We start from the raw sequence: 15105 nt of genomic DNA on the forward strand, positions 1-15105 counted from the left end.
CATGTAGACAGCCCTTCTGGAACAGTGGGGAGATCCAGGTGCCTGTGCTGGGGGAGGACCCTGGAGACTGAGGACTCTGACCTCCCTGAAACAGCCCAGCGCCCACCCTACTGACCCTCTCCCTCCTATGTCATCACAGGAGTGAGAGCACCGAGAGCCCTGAGACGGCCCCTGCTGGAGCACCCTCTGGTGAGCAGCCGGATGTCATCCCTACCCAGGGCGACCTGCTGGGTGACCTCCTCAACTTGGACCTCGGCCCCCCAGTGGGTGGCCCACCCCTGACCACCTCCTCAGTGCAGATGGGAGCCGTAGACCTTCTTGGTGGAGGCCTCGACAGCCTGGTATGTCCTGGGGCCCTCTGTGGATAACATTAATAATTACCTTTAGAGGAGTGGTCAGTGAGCACCCGGTCTGTGCCATTCACCAACTGAGGGCCTCAGGGTACACCTGTCTGTGAAGGTGACTATGTCACTCCCTACTTAGAGGGGAGAAAACTGAGGTTCAAGAGTTCAGGTGACCTTCCCTCTAGGAGTGCACAATATGTTGCAGACACGGGACTTAGTCCCTTGCCGGACCACTAGATCTGGAGCCTGTAGGGCTAGAGCAGTGTCCACATACTCCCACACCCTCCACCAGCTTGGTGCAACAGCCCAGGAGGCCTGAGAGGCCCATGAGGGGTCAGGGTCAGTCCCTCCTCCCCTGTAGAAAGGGGGTGGTAAGACTGGACTGGTTATCTCCCCAAGACTTGTACAGGCAGCAGGTAGAACCAGGAGGAGAGGTAGCAGAGCCCCTGTCACTTGGCCATGTCTGGCTCAAGTCCCAGAGGCATGACACAGGAAAAGGTAGGAAGGGCCATGGCACAAGATGTGGGTGGTGGAGTGAAGCCCTGAAAGTAGTGCCTTTCATAAAGATAGTCTGGGCCCCCCTTAAGCCTGGCACAGTCTCGCCCCACACGCCTCTCGGGAACAGCAGTGACTAATCTATTCACTCTTTCCTCTCTCTCTTGTCTCTGTCTTTTCTGGCTTTTCTCTCTGCATGTGGCTGCCTGTTCTCTTCACCCTGCCTGCTTCTGCTTGGAGATGGGGGATGAGCCTGAAGGGGTATGGTTCAACCCTTGCGCCACCAAGCCTTTGTATCTGCTCTTCCTGAGTGCTGGCCCAGCATCCCAAAGGGTGGATGATGTCAAAGCAGTCCTCCCTGCTGAGCTGTGGGCTTTTATCGAATGCCCGGTCTCAGTACCCTGAGACAAAGTTTCCTTGTCATCCCGAGGATCACCTGCTCTCTCAGTTTCCACAGGCCCTCTGTGACAGCCTAAAGGGTGTGGTCCTGTCAGCTTAGCACAGCCTCACCACAGAGTACTCCTTTTATCGGTGGGTTGCGGGTTGGTTTACACATGTCCCAGCCCTTTCCCAAGGTCACTCACCCGTAAGGCTGGAGGCTTGCAGGTCATGGAGGGCACAGTGTTTGTTTCTTCTCCACCCCCTTACCCTGTCTTGTCTCTGCAACTTAGAGCTGGTGTGACAATAGCCCTGCAGCCCCCCTCCTGCCCCATCCTATTTTCTAAAGTGCCAGGTTATTCTACTCATTCTGGGCCCTTGAGGTCCCCGCTTCTAATGCCTGCCTCTGACCTCTTTCCCTTCCCTTCCAGATTGGGGGTCCCAATTTTGTGGCACCCCCAGCAGCAACAGTCCCACCGAACCTAGGAACATCCATGGGCAGTGGCCTGAGTGACCTCTTCGACCTGACCAGTGGCGTGGGCACGCTGTCGGGATCGTATGTGGCCCCCAAAGCAGTAAGTACCACACCTCCTTCCATGGCAGGAGCAGAGGGAAGTTAGATACTGACTGATGTTCCTTAAATGGTCTGTTCTGTGGAATCAGCTCAGGCCAACAGGGATGGGTGCCAGGGTCTGTGGGAGCACAGGGAAGAGATGCTAGGATGGCCCTGGGGGCCTGGGAAGACCTCCCAGGGCAGGGCTACTGGAGCTCAGGCCTGTAAATCAAGTCAGAATTAGGTGAAAGTGGAGAGAAGGCTCAGGTGGCTGTCACAGCTGTGGTCAGGCCTGCACCTCCCAGACAACTGGCAAAGGTCCCATCTAGTTAGAGCAGCAGTTCTCAGGGCTATCTCCCAACCGGGGCCCCCTTCTGATGACAGATGTTGTCTAAGGCGCCTTTTATTTCCTGTGCTCAAAGGTGTCTGGACTATAGCCTACCTATACATGTCACTTCAAAATTAGTAAGACGCGGGATGCCTGGATGGCTCAATTGGTTAAGTGGCTGCCTTCAGCTCAGGTCGTGATCCCAGCGTCCTGGGATCGAGTCCCACATCAGGCTCCCTGCTTCTCCCTCTGCCTCTGCCTGCCACTCTGTCTGCCTATGCTCACTCTCTCTGACAAATAAATAAATAAAATCTTTAAAAAAAAAAAATTAGTAAGACGCTAGCACTTCTTCTTCTTCTTCTTCTTTTTTTAAAGGTCTTTTTTATTTGACAGAGAGATCACAAGTAGGCTGAGGCAGGCAGAGAGAAAGGAAGGGAAGCAGGCTCCCCGCTGAGCAGAGAGCCCAACGCAGGACTTGATCCTGGGACCCCAAGATCATGATCTGAGCCGAAGGCAGAGGCTCAACCCACTGAGCCACCTAGACGCCCCAAGATGCTAGGACCTCTTAAAGGAGACAGAAAGGGAAGAGAATAAAATGATATATTTCCATGTCGTAAAGGCTTGGATACTCCCACTCCAGAAGATCTGATGAAGCCGTCAGGTGTTGGTGGCTGTGTAGAGTCACCACGACGGCCACAGGTAGTGTTTGTAGCTTAGGTGCTGAAAACCATGTGGTTACTGGTATCCTTAGTTCCTGAAATAGTGACTGACTCCCAGTAAAGTCCCCGTAGAACAAAGAACAGGCTTTCTTTGATTTTCACTGTAATTGGGTTCCCAGCAATTTCAGGATATGTTGAAACCATGCAAAACATACTGCAGGGATACAGGACAGTTGCTCTTTGAGGGGACAGTTGTCCTCCCAACAGTATGTCCAGCTGCGTTGGTGGTATAGTGGTGAGCATAGCTGCCTTCCAACAGTATGTCCAGCATCCCTGACCGGCCTTTGTGCCACCTGCAGATGCCCCATAGGTGCCCACCATGCTACCATGCTACCAAGGCCTGGTACTCCCCAGGACTCCCGCCTAGACTGGCGATTAGGGAGGGAAGAAGCTGGCAAGGTCCACATTGCCGGGCCATGAGGGTTTCTCTCAGTCCTGGTGCAGTAGAGCCGTTAGAAGGTTTTAAGCAGAGATGAAATGTATTTACACTGGAGGGAGATTGCTTTGGCTACACTGTGGCAGTAAGGTTGGCAGGGCTAGGACAGAAGGTGCCCAGTGAGGAGACTGTCAGGAACTTCTGTGTGCTCATGGTGCCTAGACAAGGGCAGCTTTGAAGGCAGAGGCAAAAGAGAGCTCCTCAGGAGGTGGGACTGGCAGGATATGGGGGCTGGCGGGGAGGGAAGGATGCTGGCTAGAGCAGTGGGATGAGGGAGGTGCTGTTTGCAGAGCCGGGGGTGAGGGAGAGGAAGGAGTGCTGGGTTTTCGAGGCAGGAATATGTGAGCCTGGCTCTGAGGACAGCGAGGTGTGGGCCACACCCTCAGCATCAAGGAATCTGCCAGGGGGTTCAGACCTGACCTGACCCCCTCACAACGCTCAGGGCAGGCCCTGTGTTTGCCACTTTGTTCCAGCCAGAGCCCCTTTCTCTCTTCCAAGGTCCCCTCCCGAAACCAGGACCTAGCTGGGCTTTAGGGGTGAGGTGAGCTCTCGGTTGTGCCTGGGGAGCTGTGAGCCAGTGCCTGCTTTGACCTTACCAGGAGTCGCAGCCGTGCCTGCAGCAGTGGTGGCCAGAGCCCCCAGTAGAGAGCAGGTTTAGTGCAGGCCCGTGACACAGCCCCTGCCCTGCCGAATCCCACCAGAGGCCTTATGGCACTGTCCTTCCTGTTTCACAGTCGACAAATCTCAGTGCTTTTGCCTAAGGTCACATAGCAGCTAATCCACAGTCTGAAACTAAATGCACGGTGCTTGCACCAAAGTCCCCGTTCCTGATCCTGATATGATCATGCCCCACAGTGTTTGAGAACGTCCTATGTGCCTTAGTGTCCTAGGCTGTCAGAATAACTAATTACTGTCCAGAGTAGCTACCTCAGTGCGTGAGGCCAGCACATACGTGTTAAAAGCCCAGTGTAGGGGCACCTGAGTGGCTCAGTCGTTGAGCTTCTGTCTTTGGCTCAGGTCATGATCTTAGTGTCCTGGGATAGAGCTCTACGTCGGGCTTCCTGCTCAGCAAGAAGCCTCTTCAGCTCCCCTGGCTTGTGTTCCCTCTCTAGTTGTCTCTCTTTGTCAAATAAATAAATAAAATCTTAAAAAAAAAAAATGCCTAATGTAACAGGCATAAGGCAGGATCAAATGACAGAAGAGCAGCAAAGAATTCTGCAATCCTGTGGGTGCCAGGCCTTGCCAGGACTGCCGAGCTGCCAGAAATGTAAAGTCCGGAGCTGGCTCTCTGTGTGTGTGTTCATTTTAATGGATGGTATCACTGCTTTTTCTTTCTTTTTTTTTTTTTAAAGATTTTATTTATTTATTTGTAAGAGAGAGAGAGTGAGAGCGAGCACAGGCAGACAGAGTGGAAGGCAGAGTCAGAGGGAGAAGCAGGCTCCCTGCGGAGCAAGGAGCCAGATGTGGGACTCGATCCCAGGACGCTGGGATCATGACCTGAGCCGAAGGCAGCTGCTTAACCAACTGAGCCACCCAGGCGTCCCAATCACTGCTTTTTCTTAGTGGAGGCCCAGATGTGTGGACCAACAGTGAGTGCTGGAAAGGAGATGTTAGGGCATCACTCTGTCAGAGGAATTTAGGGCAAGCTGCCTGGAAGAGGAGTCCTTGCAACACAGGACTTTTCCCATTATCTTAGACACAGGAGTCTCTGGGGTCTGGATGTATTCTTTTTTCAGAAGCAGTAGGTGTGTCATCTGTGTTTTCCTAACAGCCATGTGACTGCCTAGAATGGTTTGTCCTATGGGCATTCTCCCTGCCACACCTGTGGTGGCAAATATGTTCTACCTTACCAGTCAAGGGAATGAGGCTTTCTCTGCACAAGAACTTGGGAGTTCCTGAAGCATTTGAACGAGTGGATGGTGACGTTTCCTTGGGTCCTTCAGCAAATATTGAGAATAAATTAAACTAAGTCTAAACTAATTAGTCTAAACTAATTTAGACTAATTTAGATTAGTTCTGTTGTAGCACCTGTGCTAGCTTCCGTGAAGCCACAGTGACCAAGAGAAATGCGGTCCCCACAGGCAGCAGCTGGTCCCAGGTGACAGAGGCAGTTCTGGAAGAGCTGTGAAAGGTGGCCTGCTAGAGGTTGGGGCCCCCCGGGAAGCTGCTCTGGGGGCCTGGGCGGGGCTCAGAGCTCTCTGCTTGCCTGTCTCAGCTAAGGCTGAAGCCCTGTGATTCTGCCCTCACACCTTTGTCCTGGGGAAACAAAGGATGATTATGTTAGCGAGTGTGGTAGGGATGGGCCTGCCAAAGCACTTTCCAGACTGGAGGGTGGGGGGGGGGGGGCAGAGGCAGAGGAGCAAGTTCAGTGGAAGCCTGGCATAGGGGTCCCTGGGACATGGAAGCCGTGGGCAGTGGAAGTGCCGCAGCATTGGAGGGGTTTTTGGCATGATCAGATTTGCATCTTTTTAAAGTTCTATTTATTTAAGTAATCTCTCTGCCCCCGTGTGGGGCTCAAACTTATGACCCCAAGCTCAAGAGTCAGTCAGGTGCCTCCACATTCACACTTTAGAAGATGATTCAGGTGCTACAGAGAGGGGGAGGGATTGAGGCACTGCAAGGGCTGCTGTCTTACCTGGTGGACTCTGACTGTGGTTCAGATGTACATGCTGCCTGCTGAGGGAAGCAGAGGCCCTGGCTGCAGATGGAGGAGGTAGTGGTGACAGCGTCCGGGCTGCAGGGACCATGGTGTGGGGCTTGGGGTCGGCTGAGGGTGGAGACCCAGATGGCATTGAGGTTCCTGGTGGTGGCACCTTGAGAGACAGTGAGATGTTCACACAGCACACCTTGGGGCAGCTCTTGAGGAGGCCTGGGTCTTTTGACCTCGGGGCTGGGCAGGGGGTTGGGGGACACTGAGAATAGGGCCCTCAAAGGCATTTGTACCACCCTGGATGACGCCTGTGGATGTCCTTCCTGGTTGGGGCTTTAATTCAAGCTGTTTCGCCCTGCAAATGCTTCCTGAATGCCAATGGTCCAGCAGGCTCTAAGCCAAGGATGTAGAAAAGAAAAGCAGAGCCCTTTCCTCAAAGAGCTGACTGGGTCCAGGTGAGACAGACACACAGGGTCACATTCATCTGCTAACATGTCATGGTAGCATGGATGTAGGGAAGGAACCTAGGTGTGGGCTTCCCAAAGGAGGCAGTTCTTGAGCTGACACTCCTATGACAGCCAAGCAGCAGAGGGCCTGCCAGGAGAGAGGTCCTCTTAGGTACTGTCCTTGGTCAGCCCAGTTTCTACAATTAAAAGGCCAGCCTTGCCTCCTGTGAGGAAGGACAGCCTGTGACAGCCAGGGAGGCCTCGAACTCTGGCTGAGGCCCTGGATGCCCTTGGGCTCTTCTTGACTCTGCTCGGCTCTTCACGAGGCTGGCAAGGCCCATTTTCCTCTTCACCTCTCTCAGCCTCCTTACTGAGTGTTCCTTCTTGGACCTCTGAAGACTCAGGTCAGCCCTTGGGCACACCAAGCACCAGTCTACCCCACGCTGCTCTGATACATAGCCACGCTGTCGTGGTGGCCCTGGGATCCCTGCGGGATTGTTCCTCTCATTCCAGGATCCCCACCGCCATTGCCTGGTGGTAAAGGCAGGTGTGGTCAATCTGCAAGGCCCCTAAGGGAGAGGGAGAGACCGTAAAGTAGAAGAGTCAGATGGAGGGTGGGTAGCCTCAGGTGGGCTGTTAACTTTTAGGGAAGTGGTAAACATGAGCCTCCTGTCTACTCCCTTGCCTGTAGGTGTGGCTTCCAGCCATGAAAGCCAAGGGGTTGGAGATTTCAGGTACTTTCACCCGCCAGGTGGGTTCCATCTCCATGGACCTGCAGCTGACCAACAAGGCCTTGCAGGTCATGACTGACTTTGCCATCCAGTTCAATCGCAACAGGTACGTTCCCAAGGCCAGTGTGATGAGAGCCCTTGCTGGTGATTGCAGGCAGGGGTCGAGAGCTCTGAGGGATCTGGTGCCTCATGGGTGCATCTCAGGCCAAAACTCTGTACAGCAATGACGTTCTTGCCTTCTCCACAACCTCTGTATGTGGACTCCAAAGTACCAGGCAAAGGGGTAGGTCGTTTCCCCTTATTTTTGCCTTCCACTGCTCAAAGAGTGTTTGCTGACGAAAACCCCCGGCTCCAGACCAAGAGCCTGCCTTCAACAAACACTCCACATGACAGAATGGAGCCTCCTCTCCAGGCCTAAGTCGCTGCCACTGCAGGGCCCAGCTGTAAGAAGGCTGACGGGGAGCAGACCTGCCTCCCAGCCAGCACCTTGTGGCAGAGGTTTAAACCATCAGAAGGGGCCTCTGGGAATGGTGGCTGCGCTGGGCCCCTCACCCAACTAGGTCCCCTGTACTGGAGCTTCTGGGGAAGGTTTCCTCTCTGGCACCATTGAGGTCTCATGGACCAGGCCAGCTAGGCCAGGGCTCTCCTGGAGACCCAAGCAGCCTCTCCTGATGATTCTTCTTCCTGAGCGGCTCTAGTGATGAGCAAACTGAGCCTCTAAGAAGTTGACTGAAGGGGCTGCTTCCTCAGGGAGAGCCCGTAAGCCAGTGGGTCCTGACCCTCTCTCAGCTCAGATGGCCTTAGAGTTCAGAGAATCACTCCACATTCCAAGGGAAAGTCTCAATGATTGCTTACAACGGACTTACAGCGTGCTGACAATGCCCTGGGTGGCAGACCCTGTGTGAGGATTTTAGAGATATTATCTTACTTTGAGCTACTTGGCAACCCAGTGAGGTCAATGCCATTGTCACCTTTTCAGTAAATAATGACACTTGGGCTTAGAAAGGACCAGTGCCTTGCCCAGGATGACACAGCAGGCTGTGGGGGATCTTCCAGGAAAGCCTGAAGAGTGGGCCACCACAGAGGCCTGGGGTTCCCCACATCGTCTCCCAGTGTATCCCAGGCAGGTCTGATTGCTGACGTGGGTAGAGTGCAGGTGAGGTCAGGCAGGTTAAGCTCTAGATCTCAGCAGTGCTACTTAGCCCATAGTGTCTGAGCACAGGCCTGCCCCTCCCTGAGTTTCCATGTCTTGGAAGATGAGAGAATGTATATCTCTCGCTGTTTTTATGAGAGTAGGAGTTGGTATAATATCAAATGCCCAGCCTGGGCACAGTGAGCTGTCACTGCATGGTCCCATGTCTCACACTCCTGGGCATCCTCCCCGCCTCATTTACCTATGTGTTGCTTTGCTGAGAAGTAGAGCTTTCCTGAATCTCTCTCTGGCTAGTTCTCGCCCTGACAGTAAAACCTGGTGTCTTGCTTGGGATGGTCACATCCTTCTTGGAAGGTGGGGATCGGTAGCAGAAACTTGGGCAGTCAGAGTCCAGTTAGAAGCAGCTTATAGTTCAGGCCTCTGGTGTTAGGTGGAACTCCTCAGGTGCAGGACAGAGCAAGGCCATGTTCACCTGGGCCTGCTCCACACGTAGCCCAGAAAAGAAAGTGCAGCCCAGATGGGAGTTAAGCCTGCAGCTGGCCTGGGGCTCATTCCTCCTGTCCACACAGCCATTGAGAGTGGGGGTCATGAACATGAACTCTCCTGGGCCCAGAGCTGAGGTGAAACCAGCTTACTGGACAGGCTTCTTGCCACCCACTGCTCTAGCTCTGGAGCCTGAGGAACCCACCCATCCCACGTCAGCACCTGTTCCCCCTGCCATTCCTGCGGGGGCTTCTCTCTCCCCAGCTTCGGCCTGGCCCCTGCTGCCCCCCTCCAGGTCCACGCACCACTCAGCCCCAACCAGACTGTGGAGATATCCCTGCCTCTCAACACGGTGGGCTCGGTCATGAAGATGGAGCCTCTGAACAACCTCCAGGTGTGTTCCAGGCAGGGCTAAGCACCCTACTCCTTACCTGCCCACCTACCACAGGGGAGGAGCCTGGTGGAAAGGTCTGGGGCCTTGCCTTTGTCGGCTAAGGGGTGTGTCTGTGGAGTTGTGCCCTTTGCCAAAGATCTGGCAAGGGAGACCTGATCCGAGGGGACGAAGGGGCATGGTTACCAGGGAAGGTGTGTGAGGGGACCTGGTCAGGTGGAGGCACAGGGAGCAGGCCCTTCCTGGGGCCTCAGAGGTCGTATCAAGCACATGGGACCAATCGGTGGCCTTGTTCCTAGGTGGCCGTGAAGAACAACATTGACGTCTTCTACTTCAGCACTTTGTACCCACTGCACATCCTCTTTGTGGAGGATGGGAAGATGGGTGAGTCCTGAGGGTATCCCAAGAGTCCCTGGAATATAATGATTGGCTTGGCCCCACAATGGAGTCTGTGAGTTGCCGGCCCCTCTGCAGAGCCTGAGGCGAGGGTCATGCCTCCATCAAGGACCACTGAGTGTTGTCTGGCCAGCTCTTTCCCTCAGTGGGGGCCGTGCTCTGCCCGCCCCTCAGCTTTGCCCATGGTCTCTAGACAGGCCTCCCATGGCCTCCTGAGCTGGGGAGCCCAGACCATGTCACACTGGATGTCCACCTCCTGTCCCCTACCATCCTCATGCCAGGAGGGCTCACTGCCAGCTCAGAGCTGAGCAGAGGACTTTGCCCACGTCATCTCTCGGTCACCACAGAAGCCCTGTGACACAGGCTATGATTAACGAGCAGGCTGCTTGGGGCCAGAGCAGGGGGGAGTGCATGTGTGGGTGCTGGGAAGGAGAGATTTAAGGCTCAACGGGGAGGGGGAAGCCCAGGGTCTTTTGGAAGCAGCACTGGTGGCCACTGTCACAGAGCTAAAGGTTTGTTCAGGGAAGCAGGAGGGGGCTGTGGCAGAGCTCGTGCCTGTCTTCAGCTTCAAGTTCATACCCCCAAGAAACCCATTCCCTGCTGGGTGTTACTGAGTGGGGTCCCAGGTTTATCAGGGTTCCATCTTCTACCTTGTCCCCCACTCCCAGACCGACAGATGTTCCTGGCCATGTGGAAGGACATTCCCAATGAAAATGAAGCCCAGTTCCAGATCAGAGACTGCTCTCTCAATGCAGGTAGGACTTCTCCGCCCTCCCCCGCCTTCCAGCCCCATCCACACTGCCCCTTACCTGTACCCTCAGCCCTCCCCCACCACTGACTGGGGGCCCCCTTCTCACTCTCAGAGGCTGTGAGCAGCAGGCTACAAAGCAGCAACATCTTTACGGTCGCCAAGAGGAATGTGGAGGGCCAGGACATGCTCTACCAGTCCCTGAAGCTGACCAACGGCATCTGGGTGCTGGCGGAGCTGCGCATCCAGCCAGGCAATCCCAGCTTCACGGTGAGGGCCCCTGCTCCTGCCCTGCCAGCCCTGGGGTGTCTACCTCCATGTTCCAGGCAGCCTCTCCTTCTCTCACTCCTTCCCAGACCAGGGGTCAGTCTGAACAGGTGCGCTGTAGCCCAGCTAGGCTGGAGTCCCTCTGAACGCGACATGAATGAGCCTCAGAATTCTGAGCCTAGCTTCCAACTCCGTCTCATCAGATTACTAGATAAGACACTAAACTGTGTCACCAGTGATTTGGTCTTGAAGATTCTATACAGTTGGACCCCTTCAGGGGGCACAGTTGGCCTCAGGCCCACCTGACTAGGAAATGGCACTGCTAGGAAATGGGTGCTGGCCCTGTTCCCACTCTTCCCTGCCCAGGGGCCCACCTGGGAGGGCACTGATGGTGAACAACTTGCCCTTTTTGGGCTTCATGTCAGACCCCAGTCAGGACATGGCTTCCACGGAGTGTGTGGTTGCCCTGGAGGCCATGCTGCTGTTCCAGGCCCCAGAGAGCACCAGGCTTTGCTTCTCACCCTGCGCCCCCGTCTCTGGCAGGCATGGCCCTGCAGACGTGGCTCCCCGGGCCCCGCGGGCGGTGCTGGCACTATGGTTGGGCGGGGGCTGCGGCAGTAGCTTCGGTGGTGGTAATTTCCATCTCCCTGTGTTTGGTCGCTGCATGCCCACCTTCCCTGCTGGTGCCGTGTTGCAGGACTTGGAGGTTAGCAGACTGCTTTTCTCTTCCTCTTTCCCCTCCATTCTCCTCAGCCACACCTCGCACAGCCTGTCTCCTGGCCTGGCTCCAGTGCACCCTGCCTCTCCTAGCCTCGCCTCACCCTGCTGCTCCCCAAAGCCGGGCAGACGTGCATGCAGGCACGGGGCACCCCAAAGCTTCCCAACCAGATGAACCCGACTGAGGAGCTGGTACCCCCACTTCCCAGCACGCAGAGCGTGCACAGAGCCCTGCAAAGAAGATCGGGGCCACACAGGGCCACCACTGCTGGCTTCCAGAGCTCTGTTTGCTCCCCCCTTTCTCGTCGCACCCTTCAGTGGCAGCGACTTTGGCAGAAGTGCTGGTGGCACTTGCTTCTCTTCTGCCTACTCTCCAGCTCCCACAGTGGCAGAGCTGCCTGTGCTGGCGCCGAAGAAGACTCCCCAGCGACACCCCCCCACCACTGCTATCTCTCCAAATGGAGACCTCCTTTGCAGCCCCCACACCTCATCAGAGACCCCAGCCCTTCACGGGCAGTGACGGGCCCCAGCAGCTCTGTGGGGCAGGGGCCGGGTCCTCCCCGCCAGCCACCAGCTCATGATTCACTCTGCTTGGGCCGTAGCGGCTGGGCTGACAGCAGGTGTGTGGGCTGCACGTATATTTGGTCCGCACCCAGCTGGCTAACTCAGCCACCCCCTCCGCTCCCTCCGCTTTACTACACATCTGCCCCAGCCGCGCTGCCACCAGGCCACGTGTGCACACCACACTCTTGCATCTGGCTCTCCCGCTTTTCTCCCTCCCTATGTTCCCTCCCAGCCCCTGAGAGGAGCCTGGGGAATTCTGACCTCCTTCTCCCCCTGCAGCTGTCCCTGAAATGTCGAGCACCAGAGGTGTCCCAACACGTGTACCAGGCCTACGAGACCATCCTCAAGAACTGAGGCCCCATCCAGTGCCCACCCTGGCCTTCTGCCAGCCCCAACAAGGAGCCCCCGGGGAGTGGCAGCACCTCCTTCCTGGAGACGCTGAGCAAGGCTCTTGGACACCACGGAGTTCCCTGGTCCTAACTGCCAGGCCCACCTGGGTCCTCAGGGCAGGTTAGCATTCCTCCTGGAGTGAAATCTCAGTGTACCCCTGTGCTCGGGGACTCCCCTCTTCTGTTGCTGCTGACAGTTAGGGTCAGGTGAGGAGGGGACCAAAGGAAACAGAGCCAGAGAGGCCACAGAAGCTGATCAGGCAGACCCAGGGTTTTCTCTTCCTTTTCCTGACCAGTGCTTGAAGGGCGAGTATGTGGCTCCCTCTTCGGGCTCCTGGCCTGGGAAGCCGCTGCCCCTCAGTCTCTCTTGGGTCAGTGTTAGAGGGCCTCCCCATTACCCGCTCTCAGGCCAGGCTGTCCTGGTGTGTGTGGAGGGTCCTTTGGTGTGCCCAGAGAGCTCCTCTGTCAGGGGTCTGGGGCTCCTGGGGGCCTACACCCCTACCTTCCCTCTCTGCATCCACCCAGGGTTGTGCCCATCGGGCCTCAAGCCTCCCGAGCACTGACCTACACGGGCAAGACTGGGCAGAAACGTCCAAAGCCCCGACCCAGGCTCCTGCCCCCCCAGCAGTTGCACACATCGACTCACCCCACTCCTTTTCTTGCCCCGAAGGACGGTGACTGCCTTCAATATAGTCCTTGGCGTCCCCTGTGTTTCTGGAGCAGAGACAGGACTGAGGGATGGGGCACATGGGCGAGCAGGGTGCTTCCCATCTGGGATTTCTTTGGGGTTTCTCCTTAGTGTCTGCTGCCCTCCCCCTGGCCTCCCATATTTCCGTTGTGTCTGACAGAGCATTAGGTTTTCCTGTACTGCTGTTTAATAATAAAGAAAGATTCTGCTTTTGGCAATCACGGACACTTTTTTCCCCCTCCACTAATTGTCAGAATTGAAAATTGCCTCCCAGTGGTTGAGGATGGCTTTCTGAGCCCTGCAGTAACTGTAATATTCATAGTATATATACATACACACACATATACATAGATACGTATACTGCAGTATACATAATATACATACACATATATATAATGTATGTTTATTCTTATTTTCAAAAAGAGAAAATGAATAAAAATGATGACATCAAGTGTGTCCCTGGCCAGTGTGTCAGGTCCTGAGGCTCTTGTGGGTGGGGTCCTGGGTCCAGGATCAAGGACTTGAACTGTGTGCGTAGCCCCTCCCCTGGCACTCTGAGGACAGGGCCTTTCCCTCTACCCTGTCCTTAAAAATGGACGTCTGAGGCCTGATCGTAACTCCACCCAGCCGTCTTGCCTTTTGATGTTGGCTGGAGGGCTGTCTTCTGTTTTGGTTTTCCTCTTCTCCCTGCCATTGTGAAGGCTCCCAGGAGCCACGGAGGAGTGCTCTGGTGGTGGCAGGAGAGAGGGAACGGTTAGGTAGGCGGGGCACCAGGCCTGTCTGGGCAGGCTCTTCCCCCACCCTGCATCCGCGGCCGGCTGAGTGGGGCGCCCACCCGGCTGCCACCAAGGACATCCCATGTGACCCCAGTGCTGGGATTGGCCTGGATCCCAGGGGAGGGCAGCCAGACCAAGGGCAGGGCCCTAGTGGCAAAGCTGCTTGTGGTTCTCAGTGCCAGGTGGCCTGGAGGCCTTCAGTCTGCCTCTAAGGGAGGAGCAGCCTGTTGCCCTCGCCCCATTTCAGCCCACCATTCCCTGCACTGCCCACTTCCGACCCACTGCTGCCTTCCCGGCACTGGGAGGCTGAAAGAAGAACACGTCAGCAGGAGTTCCTGGCCTTCCACTGCCCCACATCTGACCCCTGAGGCTGAAGAGTCTAGAGCTGACCAATTTCTTTGATCACACAATCCATTTCTCAGTTTACCTGAAAGTCCAGAGCTCAGAAGACCCTACATGGATGCGGCTGGAGTACCCCCAGCTGTGGACTAGAAGAGAGGTTGGGAGCCCTCGAGGAGACTTTGGCCCTGGCCTGCAGTGTCGCCTGATGCTCCTGGCTGTTTGAGGGCCTGGCTCCCACCCAGGATCCCGTGCATGCGCTGCCAGTCATGGCTCCCCACCTCTCTGCCACAGAGGGCAGATGTGAAGTGCAGGGTAGCTGACCACAGGAGAGTGGCGTTCGGTGAGCAAGTCCAAGGACCGTGTATTGGGGGTGAGGAGAAAGGCTGGCCTGCTGGAATGGAACACCTGGGAGCATCATCAAACACTTGGTGTTTTCCCCCATGTATAAAGCTGTGCTTGGGCCTCAAGCCATTTTGGGCAGGACCTGACTATGATTGTGCCTTGCTCCCACTCCGTGGCACCTGGCATGATGGGACCCAGCAGAGTCTTAACATTGGCAGGGAGAGGGGCGCCTGAGAGGCTCAGTGGCTTAAAGCGTTTGTCTTGGGCTCAGGTCATGATCTCCAGGTCCTGGGATCGAGCCCCCGGTAATGCTTCCTATTCCCAACAAGAGAGCCTGCTTCTCCCTCTCTCTCTGCCCCTCCCCCCACTCATGCTTTTGATCTCAAATAATTTTTTTTTTTAGATTTTATTTGTCAGGGAGAGAAAGCACAAGCAGGGTGAGTGGCAGGCAGAGGAAGAAGCAGACTCCCTAATAAGCAAGGAGCCCAATGCAGGGCTCCATTCCAGGACCCTGGGATCATAACCTGAGCCAAAAGCAGATGCTTAACTGACTGAGCTACCCAGGTGTCCCTCAAATAAAATCTAAAACAAAACAAAACAAAAATTTGCAGGGAGAAACTGAAGCAGAGAGCATGCTCACTCCCAGTTCCCCAAGCCTGGGCCTTCCCACATCACTGCTTCAGAAAAACAAGCACCCAGGGCCACCACTAGGACGTAGGCCTTTAGGAGAAGTGCTTTAGGGGATAGCCAGCCAGTCCCAACTCTGTGC

The 15105-nt window shown here is 55.6% G+C and overlaps 1 protein-coding gene and 1 non-coding gene across 5 annotated transcripts in view; both read left to right on the top strand.

Annotated features, from left to right (window-relative positions):
- The window catches only part of AP1B1 (adaptor related protein complex 1 subunit beta 1), a 54438-nt gene extending 41344 nt beyond the window's left edge, over positions 1-13094 (top strand). For 3 of the 4 annotated variants that reach the window (XM_059138786.1, XM_059138787.1, XM_059138788.1), the window contains exons 14-22: positions 140-341; positions 1080-1100; positions 1649-1792; positions 7041-7186; positions 8981-9110; positions 9407-9491; positions 10172-10258; positions 10367-10521; positions 12079-13094. In XM_059138786.1, the coding sequence (XP_058994769.1) occupies positions 140-341; positions 1080-1100; positions 1649-1792; positions 7041-7186; positions 8981-9110; positions 9407-9491; positions 10172-10258; positions 10367-10521; positions 12079-12153 (1045 nt within the window). In that variant the 3' untranslated portion in view covers positions 12154-13094. The remainder of the gene's footprint in view (positions 1-139; positions 342-1079; positions 1101-1648; positions 1793-7040; positions 7187-8980; positions 9111-9406; positions 9492-10171; positions 10259-10366; positions 10522-12078) is intronic. The other variant, XM_059138789.1, reaches the window with a different exon arrangement.
- Positions 7732-7828, top strand: LOC131812002 (small nucleolar RNA SNORD125). The gene has a single exon (XR_009346234.1). It is a non-coding gene; the product is annotated as a small nucleolar RNA SNORD125 (small nucleolar RNA).
- Positions 13095-15105: the final 2011 nt, after the last annotated feature.

The sequence above is a fragment of the Mustela lutreola genome, chromosome 11 (genome assembly GCF_030435805.1).
Source record: "Mustela lutreola isolate mMusLut2 chromosome 11, mMusLut2.pri, whole genome shotgun sequence".
Lineage (NCBI taxonomy): Eukaryota > Metazoa > Chordata > Mammalia > Carnivora > Mustelidae > Mustela > Mustela lutreola.